At 40.5% G+C, this 14,721-nt stretch overlaps 1 protein-coding gene across 1 annotated transcript; it reads right to left on the bottom strand.

Moving 5' to 3' along the window:
- Nucleotides 1–1,885: 1,885 nt before the first annotated feature.
- CDC37L1 (cell division cycle 37 like 1, HSP90 cochaperone) lies at nt 1,886–10,098 on the bottom strand. The gene is given in 8 exon segments (XM_050328529.1): nt 1,886–2,631; nt 3,565–3,720; nt 4,607–4,729; nt 5,012–5,127; nt 7,155–7,245; nt 8,457–8,738; nt 9,995–10,038; nt 10,041–10,098. Coding segments are annotated over 8 exon segments (972 nt in total). The 3' UTR covers nt 1,886–2,529.
- Between the last annotated feature and the right edge of the window lie 4,623 nt (nt 10,099–14,721).

The following is a 14,721-nucleotide window of genomic DNA, read 5'->3' as shown; positions in this document are numbered from 1 at the left end:
TTGCTAGCCAACATAAGTTTCAGTGAGCCAGAAGAGAGAGGGAATATCCTTATTATCTACCACTTATTCCCACACCATCCAATTTATCCCCTTAGAAACTTTAAAAATAACTCTTAAGTGTACCACAGGTTGCTAGATCAATGGCTTTGCTCCTAATGGTAGCAATTGCAAGTCACTGTGCTACACTGCCCTTACTATTCTTACATATAACATTCAGTTAAAAAACAACCTGAAGTTACTAGTTTTCCCTTAGTTTCCCTTAATAATTAACTAATTATTAACGACAAGGCAGTGTTTACTTATCCCTTCTGGAGTATCTGTCAAACTTGAAAAATACAAATCTCTGCTGAAGCTGGTTTTCTTCAGTTTGCATGTGGGATAGAGCTGCTGCTTGCTGCTTTATCCACAGTCTGTCTGCAAAAGAATGCTACAGAGCACATGAAAAGATACTTCTGTGGATCTGCTGCTGCATTTGTACGATTAATACAATACAGACTATTGTACTAGCAGTCTATACTCTGGTATAGACTGCAGACTTACACTTTTCCCTATTTTGGTTGTAGCCAAAGCTGAAGATTACAGGATCCCAGCATGGCTTTTCATAGAATCTTTAAGGTTAGAAAAGATTTCCAAGATCGATTCCAACCTCTGACCAATCACCACCATGTCAACTAGACCATAGCACTGAGTACTATGTCCAGTCATGTCCTGAACACTTTCAGGGATGGTGAGTGCACCACCTCTCTGGGCAGTCCATTCTAATGCCTGACCACCGTTCCAATGAAGAAATTCTTCCAGATGTCCAACCTGAACCTTCCCTGGCACACCCTGAGGCTGTTTCCTCTCATCCTATTGCTAATTGCCTGGGAGAAGAGGCCAACCCCTACCTGGCTACAACTTCCTTTCAGGCAGTTGTAAAGAGCAGTAAGGTCTTCCCTGAGCCTGCTTTTTTTCAGGCTAAACAAGCCCAGCTTCCTCAGCTGCTCCTTGTATGACTTGTCTCCAGACCTTTCACCAGCTACTATTGCTTCACCGAACACCCTCCAGCACCTCAACATCTTTCGTGGAGTGAGAGGCCCAAAACTAAACACAGGATTCCTGTCACCAGTGCCCAGTACAGGAGGTCGGTCACTTCCCTGGTCCTGCTGTTTCTGATACAGGCCAGGATGTCATTGGCCTCCTTGGCCACCTGGGCACACTGCTGGGTCATGTTCAGCTGCTGTAAACCAGGAACCCCAGGTCATTTCCAGCTTTCTAGCCACTCCTCCCCCAGCATGTAGTTGCTGGGTTGTTGTTTTGCCTGAACTAAAAACTGCATGTAGACTGTATTCGTTGAACTATTGAAATCAAAACCTTGTGTACAATCTGAAAAATACAGTAAAGGATAGAGTGTGTGTACTGATACCATTATTTGAGGTGTGAGCTGTCTTCATTGGAGTCTTCCAAATGAAGTACACATTTTATGGACAGACCTGGTGTAACAGCAGCAAGTTAGAAAAGCACAGTAGAGTTTTGCATTGCAAAAGTTCTGTGGAAGGAAGACCTTGTCTAGAAATAGTGTTTGGATTTCCAGCTCCTCAAACAGGAAGCTTTCAATGATTTTCCATTTTGATTGTTTGAGCTGACAATATTAGAAACCCACTTTGGTTTGGTAGCATAATGAAGGACCTTTCAAACACCACATGACACCTCACCCTGAATGACCTGTGACAAAGCATTTTGTTTAAGCTGAAGTCTTAGCCTAACACTTGTACCTCAAGTTATCACCATCCAATACTTCTACCCATAATGACACTTGGTTTAAAAAAAGGATCTGAAATTAGCCTTAAGAAGAGAGTCAGACTCTCAGAAATCATACAAGTCAGCACTCATTTGTACACAGGTGTTGCTTAAATGTTAGGACAAAACCAAGTTACGTTTAATGAAGGTACAATATTACATTTATATCCCCTTAGTAGAGGTAGAAAGCCAGTGTTTTAATCTAATCCATTCAGATCAGAAATACTCATACCAGATACTGATTTATTGCTATTAGTGGTAACCAAATTTGAGAGCTTATACTGTCAGCAAGGTAGCATGAATACAGTTGCAATCTCCAATGTTCAGAGTAAATCATGTCCACATCTGTAGTAAGACAATAACAGATTCTACCAAGAATCTGCTACTTCTTGTAAACATTGTATTTGTGCAGATTTGTTTTTAACTTTAATTTCTAAAGTCATGAAAGGCAAGGTTAGTAGCAGAAAACACATCCAGTTTCACATTCAGCAATATAAGAACCCTGCTCTTCAAGGACAACCAAAAACCTAGCAGCACATTTTCAAACAATATTACAAGTTTTTCTGAATTACCCACCCTTCAGAATCCCTTTCCCCCTAAAACCAAACAAAAAACAACAAAAAATCTGACACTAAAAATAAAGTGCAGTACCCAGAAAAATAAGTGTCAAGAAAATAGCCATGTTTGTTTCTTTGGGGAAAAAAAAAAAAAAAGGAAACAAAAAAGTACTTGGCCTCAGTCTTGAAAGAACTATAATGTGTCCATCATTTTTGATTCTTCTTCATCTCTTTGTATCACAGAGTTGAGACTGCAGACATCTGTGTTTATGGAACCTTGTAGATCTCCTGTGTTCTGAAACAGATGAAAAACTGACAGCTTAATTCTCCACAATTATATACATGGAGAGAGAAGGAGAGTGAAAAACAGATTGTAGTTTAAGTAAACAGTTTGTGTTGTCCATCTTATGATGAGACAAATTTGCAATAGTAAGAAAATAAACTCTGATAAAACCATCAACCATCACTGTGTCAAGAATTTTTAAAATTTGCGGAAATAGCTTGTGTTTTAGCTTAATATTTCTAGCACCTAACTGCACACTTACTTAAAATTCAGCTGTTTGATCTTATGTGAGAGATAATTTAATCAAATTATTTCAAATAAGTACTTTCAATTGTGACACCTTCCCTAATACCTAATTTTGGACAATCTTTTAAGTTGCATTTTCATTCCAGAATGTGGCCATAAGTAGAACTGTAAAAAACACCTAAGTATGCTCAGTTTCCTTTTATCACATAAGGAGATTTTCCTTAAGCTTGACTTGTCTTGCCCAGAAAAGTTGTTGGATCCCTGGAAGTGTTCAAGGCCAGGTTAGATGGGACCTTGAGCAAAGTGGTCCAGTGGAAGGTGTCCCTGCCCATGGCAAGGGAGTTGGAACAAGATGAACTTTCAGGTCCCTTCCAACCCAAGCCACTCCACGATTCTGTGACTTACCAGAATGATCCCATGAACAGGACTAGTTATTTTACATTGCTTGTGGTAAAGACTGTGACTACAAAATGTAAAGGCACTGAACAAACATATGCTTTTGACCTTATGCTGTTGCTTTCTGAATTCCAGCAAGTAAAAAGAAAGCCTATATATGCCTTGTGTATTAATAATACTGCATGCTATATCCCAAGCACTAGCAGTTCCAGGAATAACCTTGTTTATATCTCAGAAAGGTACAGCTTCTCAAGACAAGACCTAATCTTTAGTTAAATTAATGTCTAGAAATAATAAACCTACCTGTAAAAAAGATGTCCGCTCTCCTACACAACCAGGATTGACATTGAGATCATGTAGTAACATAGTTTGAAAGCCATGTGATTGTGACCAGATTCTCACTCTCGTCTTGAATGCCTCAAGTTCATTTTTAAAGGCCTCAAAATAGCCTTCACCTGTCTTCAAAGAGAATAATGAAATATTTGCACTTCTTTAAGATTTACTTTTTAGTTGTAAGCATACAAAGTGCTGAAAAAAACAATGCGGGTACACTACCTTTACAGGAATAACAACTGTGAACAACTCAAGAATAATGTTAGTCAATTCAAAACCACATTTCAGGTATTTCTTTTTAAGACAAGCTGTAGCATTTATATGTAGAAGTAACTGATTTTATCTAAGGGCATATAAAATTAAATCTAATTTTAGCCTTTCATTTATTCCAACTCAGAAGGTACCCTTGGAATAACAGGTGCTTATTGAAGCCCTCTGATAAAAACTAAAGCACAAGCTGAGTCACATTTCAACTACACCCCTTTAGGCAATACTAGATCCATCAGAGTCTTGAATAACCGAACACAGTCTACAGCAAACTACAGTTTCAGTTTTCCCACGTTTCTGCTGCATAGTTCTGGATTGCTCTATTACAGCAGTGAGAAAGGGACACTATTTCGGGCCCCACTGTAAACTGCAGATAAAATGGAAAGTTGTGACAATATGTAAGTACACTTTGAAAACACAGTGTAATTACTCAAAAATCAGTCCTTAAATTGGTCTGTGTTTGCCATTGTTATTTAGTTATTACTTGTCCACAATACCCCTGTTATCCCCCTGCTGCATCTTGTTTTCCATCTGGGGCAAGCAAAATCCACTCAGCTTTCATTTTCAGAATTAGAATTACAATAAATTATTTTGTATAGAAAATAACTGCTAACAAAACACTTTCCCATAAGCCTAAGTCAGTCAACAAATTATATAGCCTCATATGGTTAAGAAGAAACCTCTAAAACACTGGTCTCTTTTCCAGCATCAAGACTTTCTCAAATCATTACCCAAGTTGACTTACTTTGGCTTTTTGGAAAAAGAGACGAAAACATCCTCTTGGATCCACATTGCAGCTTTTGGCAATTTCTATAATAAACTGCATTACAACTGCTTGGTGTGCTACTTGCTCCATCAGAGCTCTTTTCTGGAAAAAAAAAATTGAATTTATGATTTAAAGAAGATTCCTGTGACTGTACTTCTAAAATTCAGCATAATTTACTTTTGTTCCAGTTCCTAAACAGATGAGAATTGATGCTTACAGAAGCAAGGGGACTTATAATTAGCTGTAACTAAACTTATATGTGACAATGCACTATCAATAAAGTAGCGAAGGAAAGAACAGTTACACAGTTGATCAAGTTGGTCACCTTTTTTACAGTGCAAGTGAGAAACCACAGGCTTTCAAAGAATTTAAACATCTTCATACCTGTTCAGCTTCCAGATGAAAACACCACAACATAAGATATCTAGATGTTTCTTCGCATACAAGGTATGGGTGATCAGACAAAAACCTTTGACTATCATCCCATCTGCTCAGCATGCCTATTAAGAGAAACATAGATATTTGAAATGGATAAAAGATTTAATACAGCAAGGGCCTTACTTGCATTGACACCCCAGTACATGTAACAACTTTGCAAGTCACTAACCTTAGAATGACAGCATGCAGCTAAATCTGGGGGATTTATACATAAATGCTGAAAAAGAGCATTACCAGAAGGTATAACTAGACTTTCAAGTACTAAAAGTTGATTATAACAGTCACGCATCTCTAGCATTGTTGATAAGTTATTTTTAATCAATTCTCATACACACTAACAAAGTGGTATAGGTATCTGTTACATCTTCAAATAGCTTAAAAAGTTTATGGATAGAGATTTACGTTCACTGATTCTGACAAACACAAATTCTTTAAATGTTCACAAATAAGAATACAAAGAACAGAACCTGTAATTCATCAAAAATGAAAGTGCTTCTAAAACATGACTTGCTAGGTTTTTAGAAAAAATTGAAATTAATTACAGGAACAGCTTGATCTCAAAAAACAAAGCCACATCAGTATTGGATAGTTAACTAGAACTTGGAATTGTAATATCACGGAACTACTTTCATGTAACAAGCTGAGTTTAAAAATCAGAACTAAATACTTGGACCACTTAAAATCGTCTTTCAGGTATCAATGACAATCATTACTGGCAGCAGGTACCAGATGTACAGCTTTACCCATCTATCATTGTATCTTTATAACTGGGCTAAAGATCATTCAGTGGTAAATGACATAAGCTCATCTTAATTCTAGGAAACAAATGCCTAAATAGAAAACAATAGCTAATATTTCTTTTGACTGTTTTCACGTCATTCTGTGTAAGTTCTTTATTGCTTGGAAGCCAGAGCAGGATTCAGAAACAGGATTCATGCGATATAGCTAGTGAAGTACAGACTGCGCCTTGGCACCACTTAGCATGGAATAAGAGACTTGAGAAGGTGTTAATGTAGTGTTGCTTTTACCATGGACTTATGTATTTCAAATTAAAATAACAACATGGCTTTGAATTTAGGAGATATGAAAAAAATTTATCATCTTCTTTAACAAGGTTGCTTCTGTAACAGTTTAATCTGATAGATAATGAGTAATTTTACCCAACTCTCAGCTAGGAAACTGCAAGGAAACCTCTTTTTTTTTTTTTTTGTTGAACTGCATGGCAGGGCAGATGTCTCCTGATTCCATTATCATTATACTGAGCAGTTAAGGTAATTGCGAGAATCTGCACCTATTACTGCTATTTGCATACTCCGAAAGCATTGTGCCTCAGCTTGGTACTTGCAAGCCTTGCTAAGGATAATAGGGCTAGAAGCCTTTCTTAAAAACAGCTTTAATAGCCTTAGAAGCCAAACAGCTTAATAAGAACAAGTTTGTTAAAATAATTGAATTTTGCCATCTCCATCCTGTTCTTGATTGTTCTGGAATTCCAAATATGGCTACACTATAGCCTGAAACCAGTCTGTAACTAAGAATGGAAAGCACTTCAGAGAACCATCAAAATTTCAGATTACTGAAAGATCAGCTTTGTTCTTAATTGCGTTCAACAATTATGACAGAGCCAAAGTGACACCTAGTGGATAACCGAGTGTAGTTTTAAATGCACAATTCTGTGCACACATACTTTCAATAGGTGTTTACAAACATATCCGTTAATCAGTCATTACCCTTGTAGCTTAACAGATGCCAGGAAAACATTTATTAAAAGGAGAGAGCTATGGACAATCCCATGCACTTTTATACATGACTTATATTTCCATGAATGTCCCTGCCTTTTCCCCCTGAAGAGCAGAGAAAGTTGCAAGAATTATACTTTTCATGGCTTGTCCTAGTTTCAACTGGGATTAATAATAATTGTAATGAAAAAGAGGGTGAGGGTGTGTCGTGGTTTTAAATTATTATCTGTCTTGATAAATAAGGCTGAACAGTCCCTTATCCAGGTCCTTAATTTGTTAGCATTCATTCTATACAAGGAGTAAACCAACACAAATATCGTAGGGACTGCAAAATGTTGCAAAAACAGACTCACCAAAGTGTCTAATCTTTTGTTCATGTTTTTGCATAAGTGGTTCAGACACAGCTTCATCTTCTATTTCTCTTCTTTTTTGATTAATAAAACTCTGAGGAAGAGAAAAATTGTACTATCACAGAAACTCCAAACATACTATTTAGTGATATAAAGGAGTATTATATTTTACTATGCTACTATTTAAAGGACTATGTTCTAATTTTAGATTCACATCATATTTAAGAAGGTTTTCTTTTAGAAAATGCATTACCTCATAATAGAGTTTTAAAGTCTTATTATAGTCTCTGAGAAACTTCTGTCCTCAGATGGAAACTTACTACCTGTCACTGATAAGAACCACATACACTGCATCCTGGATGCAGCTAAATCAGTGAAATTAGGAGATGTGCTAGCCGTTGAAATTAAACTGTGAAATCAAAGCTGAGATCCTACTATAAAAATACTTTGTGCTAAATAAGTATTCAGCATTAGAAGCAAACTAAGTTTCACATTTTGGGTTGGCTAGGACAATTAAAGATCACAGTTTCACTCCTCCCTGACATAGACAGGGACATCTATCTTCCACTGGATTGGCTTGCTCAAAGACCCATCCAGTCTGAACTCTGTTGCTTCCAGGTATGGGGAATCCACAACTTCCCTGGGCAAACTCTTCCAGTTTCTCACCACACTAATAATAAAAAAATGTCTTCCTTATAGCCAATATAAATCTACTGTCTTTCAGTTTAAAACCACTGCCCCTTGTCCTATCACAACAGAGTGCAATGAAAGTGTCTCTGCATCTAAGGTCCCTTTAAGTATTGAAAGAAAACAGTAAGGTAAATAAGGGCTCTCCAGCAGCTTTCTCTTCTCCAGGCTTAACAACCCCAGCTCTCTCAGCCTGTCCTCACAGGAGAGGTGCTTCAGCCCTCTGATTATCTGGACCTGCCCTAATAGGTCCATGTCTTTCTTGTACTGGGGAACCCAGTGCTGGATGTAGCACTCTGGGGGGTTTCACAAGAGCAGAGAAGGGGCAGATAAATGACATCTGTAACCCTTCCCTTGTCCACTGCTGTAGTCACTCCATCATAAGGCCACTCAGTTGGTTAAGGCAGGACTTGCCCTTTGTGAATCCGTGTCCCCAATCATTTCCCTGTCCTCCATATATATTAGCATAGGTTTTAGGAGGATCTGTTTTATGACATTCCCAGGCACACTCCATTTTTGTGCTGTACTAGACACAGAATACACTCAGAGATTAGCAGCAACCAGAATGAACAAAAGAGCCTAAGATTTCTTTTCCATGCACACCAATATGGGTCATACCTTATTAAATACTTCCTTACTAACAGGATCTGTGTTCCATAGATTCTGTCTTTCCCTCTGGTTTAGTGCTTCTTCTTTTCTTCTCCATTCTTCCTCTCTCCATCTCAACTCTGCAGCTTCCGTCCTCGCTTGAGCAGACTCTTGATCGCAGGATTCTGAATTATGCAGTGCTAAGCTACCAAATTTTTGCTGGGCTTCTGCTAGGTTCCACGTGCATTCTACAGAGTGCTTGACAAACTCTCTTTCTTTTTGGCAGGCTAATTCAATCCCCTGGTTGTATGTCTGTGAGGAAAATCAGACATGCTATTTATGGAGGGAAAATTGTCAGTTTACAGTTTCTACAGAAGCAGACTGGCCTAAATCCCGAAGTTAATAATAATGCACCTGGATAGCATCTTAGATATGCAGCACTATATCAGCAAGAGTGATGAAGCATGGCATTGCACAGCTGTGTTTTGTACAAAAATATTTCCAATTCAAGCCACCTTAACTTTATTAAGTGTGTTTGCATAATCCTGGAACATATACTGCTATCAGTAAAAGTCTCCAGACTGTAAAAATACTTTTGACACAGCTGAACCCCTCTGGCTATGTTTAGGCTGAACATTAGCAGCAGCCAAGTGTGACAATACTCTAAGCATACACTTCTAACGAGAAATTATCATTCTGGTGATGTCAGATCACAACAGTAAAGTAACTGCTGCTGCCTGCGTTCCAGTATGGATTAGTACTAAACAGATGGCCAATATCTTCTTCCCTTGAACTGCTGAAAGAGGAATTTAAGTTACAGAGTGGCTGAGGCCCAGCACACACATAGGCTCCTTTTGGTCAAATCTGTTGAGGAGGTTATCGCTCACAGCTGGGAGAGAAAAGTATCCTCTTAAGCAACTCTGCTTATATTACTTCCAGGCGTGTGCTGGGAATTCACACTCAGTAATTTAAGAAATTATGCTCTATAGCATATGCCATGCCTTTTCCACCAAGAGTGAAGAAAAAAGCATCCATATGCATTAGTTCCTCAGTGTTCCAGTGCCATGTTATGAAATCGGCGCTACTGATAACCTCTGGCAGGGGCACACGAAGGACAAGCTGTAAAAGATTATCTGAAGGAAACTTTAATGCAGGTACATCAAAGTTCTTTTCCTAGCTTTGTTTCGGAATTACAGCATCTTTACTTCTACAATAACAAGAAGAAAATCCCACTGCTTGGAAAAGTAACGCAACGACAGCTTCTTGCGAGAACATACAGAATTCCCGACAACGTGTTTATAAATCGCCGACCTGCCCTGGCCAGCAGAGAAACACACCGCCTATGTATCTTCCCTGCAGCTACAGGGATGCTGGGATAACTCCATCCCAGCTCCTCGCACACCGCTTGCCCAGGGCGGGACCGCTGCCCCGGGCCGGCGGCAGAGGCCAGACTGCCCCGTCCCCGCCGAGCACCAGGCGGGCCCCTCCTGCCCCCTCCCGCGTCCCCGCCGCTCCCCAGGGCCGAGGCGCCCGCGGCCCGGCTGGCCCGGCGCGGGGCCCGGCTGTACCTGCACCTCCGGCAGGCGCTGGCGGCAGGCGGGAGCCTGGAGCCCGCCTCGCCCTCCTCCTCCGCGGCGCCGCTGTCCCGGGAGCGCGGCAGCCACAGCGCCATGCCCGAGCCGTCCCGGCGGCGCCACCGCCTCCCCGGAACTGGGCACAGACACTTCCGCCGAGCCGGGCGGGGCCGGAGCGCCGGGCGGGCCCGGGGGCGGGCCGGGCCGGGCCGGGCGGGGCTGGGCCGACCGCTGCTCCTCCCCGGCCGCTGCTCCTCCCTGGCCCCTCCCCTCAGCGCTGTCCCTGGCTCTGCTTCTGGCCCTCTCCCTGTCTCTGCCTCTGCCCCTGCCCATCCCTTCCCCTACTGCTTCTCCTGCCCCTGCCCCGCCACTGTTCCCATTCCTGCCCTGTTCCTGCCGCTGCCCCTCCCCTGCCCTGTCCCCTCCCCTGTCCCTGCCCCTTCCGTGCCGGTGGAGGGCCGGTCACCCCCTGCAGGCACGGCCCTGGCAAACTACACGTATGCGCGTGGGTGGGTATTTGTATATGTACCTAGACGATCAGTTCTAGGAGCTCCTGGGGTGCTGTCTGGTTGACAGTAGCTTGGATCTCGTCTGGGAATGGAAGTTAGCTAAAAATGAGGCCATACCTCTGCAGTGGTAATACACCCCTGAAATTAAAATGTGCCCTTGTTGTAGCCCTGATTTCTCACCCATGGGTTGGTTATTTAACTCTTCCTCCAAACAGGAGGCACTGAGGCACGGAGTACATACCCTGCTAGGTATGAAGTCTGCTGGCAAGTGTGTGCAAGGAAAAGGCTAGGTTAAACGGAGGGCAGGGACGATGCTTCTTTTTGTGTAACTATTATTGAACGAAGGGATTACTGCTGTGGTGCAAGTGTACAGTACTTGTATCTTGGCCATAACAGATCTCCTTATGAGATATAAGAACAAAAATAGTGGTTTTCATTCATCGTTTCTTTGTAGGAATCAAATGCTTTCTCTGTATAACACTAAGGTCTATGAAATCAGTCCTAGAATCAGGGCTAGAAACTGTCGTCTCAAGCCTTGTACAAACTATAATTAATTCCAAAATCTTATTTTTCTTTACAGCTGATAGGTTATTTTTGTTTCAAATGTATCTTGACATAATAAGATGCAGTATTTGGCCCATTCCTGGAACTGAACATTTCTTTAAGATTTTATGATCTGGAGCTTTGACAGAAGTGGTGATGAAAGGTCATCTCTCAGATGGATAGTTCATATGACAGCAGTCTATATGGATAGTTCATATGACAGCAGTTAGGGGCCCCTGGTGGTCTAGTGGTAAAGGCGCCGCGCTATCACCGTGGAGACCCGGGTTCGATTCCCGGTCAGGGCCACTCCCGGGCAGGTGGGGCTCGTTAGCCCTTAAAGGCAACCCATCTACATCCTGAGGACCTCGCTGCCACCGTCCAAGCTCGCTTGGCCCCGGCAGATGAACCTTAGGATTAAAGGGTGGGCTCAGTTCCGCGCACACTGTGTCTCACCTAAAAAATCCAATGCGCAGGCTGGAAGGTGGAAAGACTTTCCCCGGATCTTCGCACGCAAAGACTGGCCATTATTATTATTAGGTCTCTATGCACTGGAACCCCCTAGCCATATTCTGATGAAGTGGGAAATACAATCCACTCCTGTTGAAGAGCAGTTTCTTACATATTTACCTAGCCATAAGAGGAGCATGAAAGTAATTACCATGAAGTAGTTGCTGTTAGATAAGTTCATCTTTTGTCTTACCTCACAGTAGTGTGCTTTTGTGCCTGTGAGCTTTATTAGTAGGTCTTAACTTGCATGAAGCAACACATTTTCTTAGAGAAAACATGACTTTACACAGCCCTCTCAAAAAAAGACTATTGCTAAAATATTGTCTGAAAACACTGCTATTGGAAGGATGCTGATGCATTCAGAAAAAAAAAGAGAGCAGCAAATATTAATAAAATAAGTGGAATGCAGCTGAGGGCATCTTCTTTAATTAGGTAAAATGTCCATCATGAATGTCCGAATAAAATTCAGTGTTAAGTTCCCATTTGCTTCAAAGGGGTCAGAATTTCACTCAAAGGCATGAGAAGAGGAGGATAGGTTTCTTTGTCCCTACACAAATGACTCAACTGTGATAACTCCACTCTAGGGAAACAATGGGACAATTCACACATAGCCTGAAGGTATTCATCTCTGCTGATGGGCCAGAATTGACTCACCTGCGCTGAGTAACAAGCATCTGTAACATCTTAAAAGGTGTCAAAGGCTCCTGAAATGTCCAGTGATCCAGTATTACAGCAGCCATTGTAAAACTCCCTGTCACAGGGGAGGTATCAGGGGCATTCCCACCTGGCCTAAGCCCAATAAAACACCACGGGCCTCCACTCAACACATGCTCATCCCTCACCACTTGGACTTTGCGTACCACGGACCACACACACTCTCACCACACAGAGGCTTTTCCCCCTTACACTCACAATCTTCCCTCTCTACAGTGGACTTTGCTCACCAACGGATTTCTTCCCTTACCACCAGAGACTTCTTCCTTCACTGTCTTCCTTCACCACACTTCACTGAGACTGATACATTCCTTCACCACCCTGGGCTTCTCTTGACTAATCCAGACTGCAGCTATCACTTTGACAAGATCCTGACTGTAAGGAAGACCCCAAGAAGAGGATCAATGGGACACCATTGGAATCCACTGAGTGGTGATATTTTTTCTGCTTTATCTGTCTCTCTGTTACTCTCTCCCTCCCCGACTCCTTTCCTATTCCTTTATATCTCTTCCCACCTCACATTTACTGTTAAATAAAAATCTGTACTATTATCTTTGGCATATGGACTGTTTGCAGCTTAATTTGGACAGAGGCATCTCTCTAATAATTTTAAAGAACCTGATCATCGTAAGGTGATATCATAACTAATTTTATTTTTATAAGATTTTCAGGCAAGTTTTACATAAAGGAAAACATCCTCGTATTTTCTCTTTTGTTCATAAAAATCTCTGTGGAAAATTACCTGTGCTTTAAGGTGTTTGCATTTAGGGCTTTTCATTCTTTCTTTTGGGTTGTGTCCTATAGGATTGGCCAGGATTTCAGGTATTTTCCAGATATAAATTTCCGAATTGTCCTTGTGGTTCTGCTCTCTACAGTCCATAGAATTTCACTTACAGTACTATAAACATGATTTTTTTTCATACAAAGTACAGACTGTTCTGAAGTTGATGCAGATATGGATGATACGAAATTTCATCTTTTTTTTTTTTTCCAAAATATTGCATAAAGTACGCAATCATAGATATATATAATATTAACTAAGTTTGCTTTTGCTTAGTGGCAGCTTGACAGAGAATAGGGAAATTATTTTGAATAGATAAAAAGTGTTTCTAGGAATACTAGGCTGTTTAATTAGTTGGTGCTATAACGAATATGTATTCACATAGTGTGTCTGTGTCTGATTTTGTCTTTCTAAAGTACATGACCTGGTAGGTACATATTGGTCCTCTTATATGTTGCTCTAAATTAAGTCCTTTGAATGTCAGACTCTTACTAGCTCCCCTCAAGTCAATTATATAATTTTTCTATTCTTTGGACAGTCTGTGTTCTGGCACCTAGTGTTAGCACTAGGCTAACTTGACAGTCTGCTTTTTATTTTTCCATCATCACTTTTGAAGTCTGTGACAAGTCATTTATTTAATGATGAAGTAGTCTTTTAAAAGCCAAAACCTTATCTATTTTTTGTAGGGGGATGGGGAGGGAAAGAAAAAAAATTATTTATAACAATGGCCTGTCTACATTCTGTTTTGTTATTGTTAGTAACCTTTGGCCAGGCTACAAGGCAGATGTTTTGTTAATTTAAAGTATTTTCATCCCTTAACTTTAATTTTGTCCTTCTGGAGAAAGCCATTCCTGAAAAATCAAGAGAAGATCAAGCAGCAACCGCTGACTGTCCCCTTGTCCTGTAAAACCATTAGTTGTCAACCACAGAGGGTAGCTTCTTCTGATATTTCTTTCATGTATGTTTCTATTCTAATATTAAAAATATTAGAATAAATACTCGAGGATGCCAAGTAGAAAGTATCTTCCCTCTCTTCTATCAGTTGTCTGTTCTTCTGATTCCTTAGCTCTCCATTCTCCATCTCTTTCTATAAGGTTAGTTTTTGATTACTGTCTCAGACATAAACAGTCAGTCTATTCCAGTTATTCAGCCACACTGCTATAATGTAGTTTTCATGTCCCGGGTAATAAAGTTTGAATTAACTCAGCTTGTGCCTTCAGGGATTAGGCAAGTAAATATTTTTCTGCATGCTAATTAATATGAGACTGTAAAGGATATTAGTAGGCATTTGTTTTATGCCATGCCCCCCAGCTTTCTCTCCCTCACAAATCTGAAGATCTCCTCAATGGTATTACCTTATACTCCATCATTTTGTTAGGTACACACTTGATGAAAAAAAAAATCACTTTTCTGATTAGACTTATTGAATAATTTGTTATGATCAGTCATATTTCTTTAGTTTCTTCACCCTAATTTTCATATTTTCTGATAGCAGTCTAATTTGCTGGTAACATTTAACTGTAACACAAATAATGATGTAGAGTTCAACTTGGCAGATAGTCTTCAGGTTGTGTGTTTCTGTAAGATGGGAAAAAAGCAAATAGACACTGGGTGGCAGATGAGTGCAGTTGTTGAGGTCACTGATTACAGAGCATTTGTATATATGC

This window comes from Myiozetetes cayanensis, unplaced genomic scaffold, assembly GCF_022539395.1.
Source record: "Myiozetetes cayanensis isolate MyiCay16 unplaced genomic scaffold, myiCay2020 scf4, whole genome shotgun sequence".
Taxonomy (NCBI): domain Eukaryota; kingdom Metazoa; phylum Chordata; class Aves; order Passeriformes; family Tyrannidae; genus Myiozetetes; species Myiozetetes cayanensis.
The sequence above is the reverse complement of the archived record's forward strand: the minus strand, read 5'-3'. Positions and strand labels throughout refer to the sequence as shown.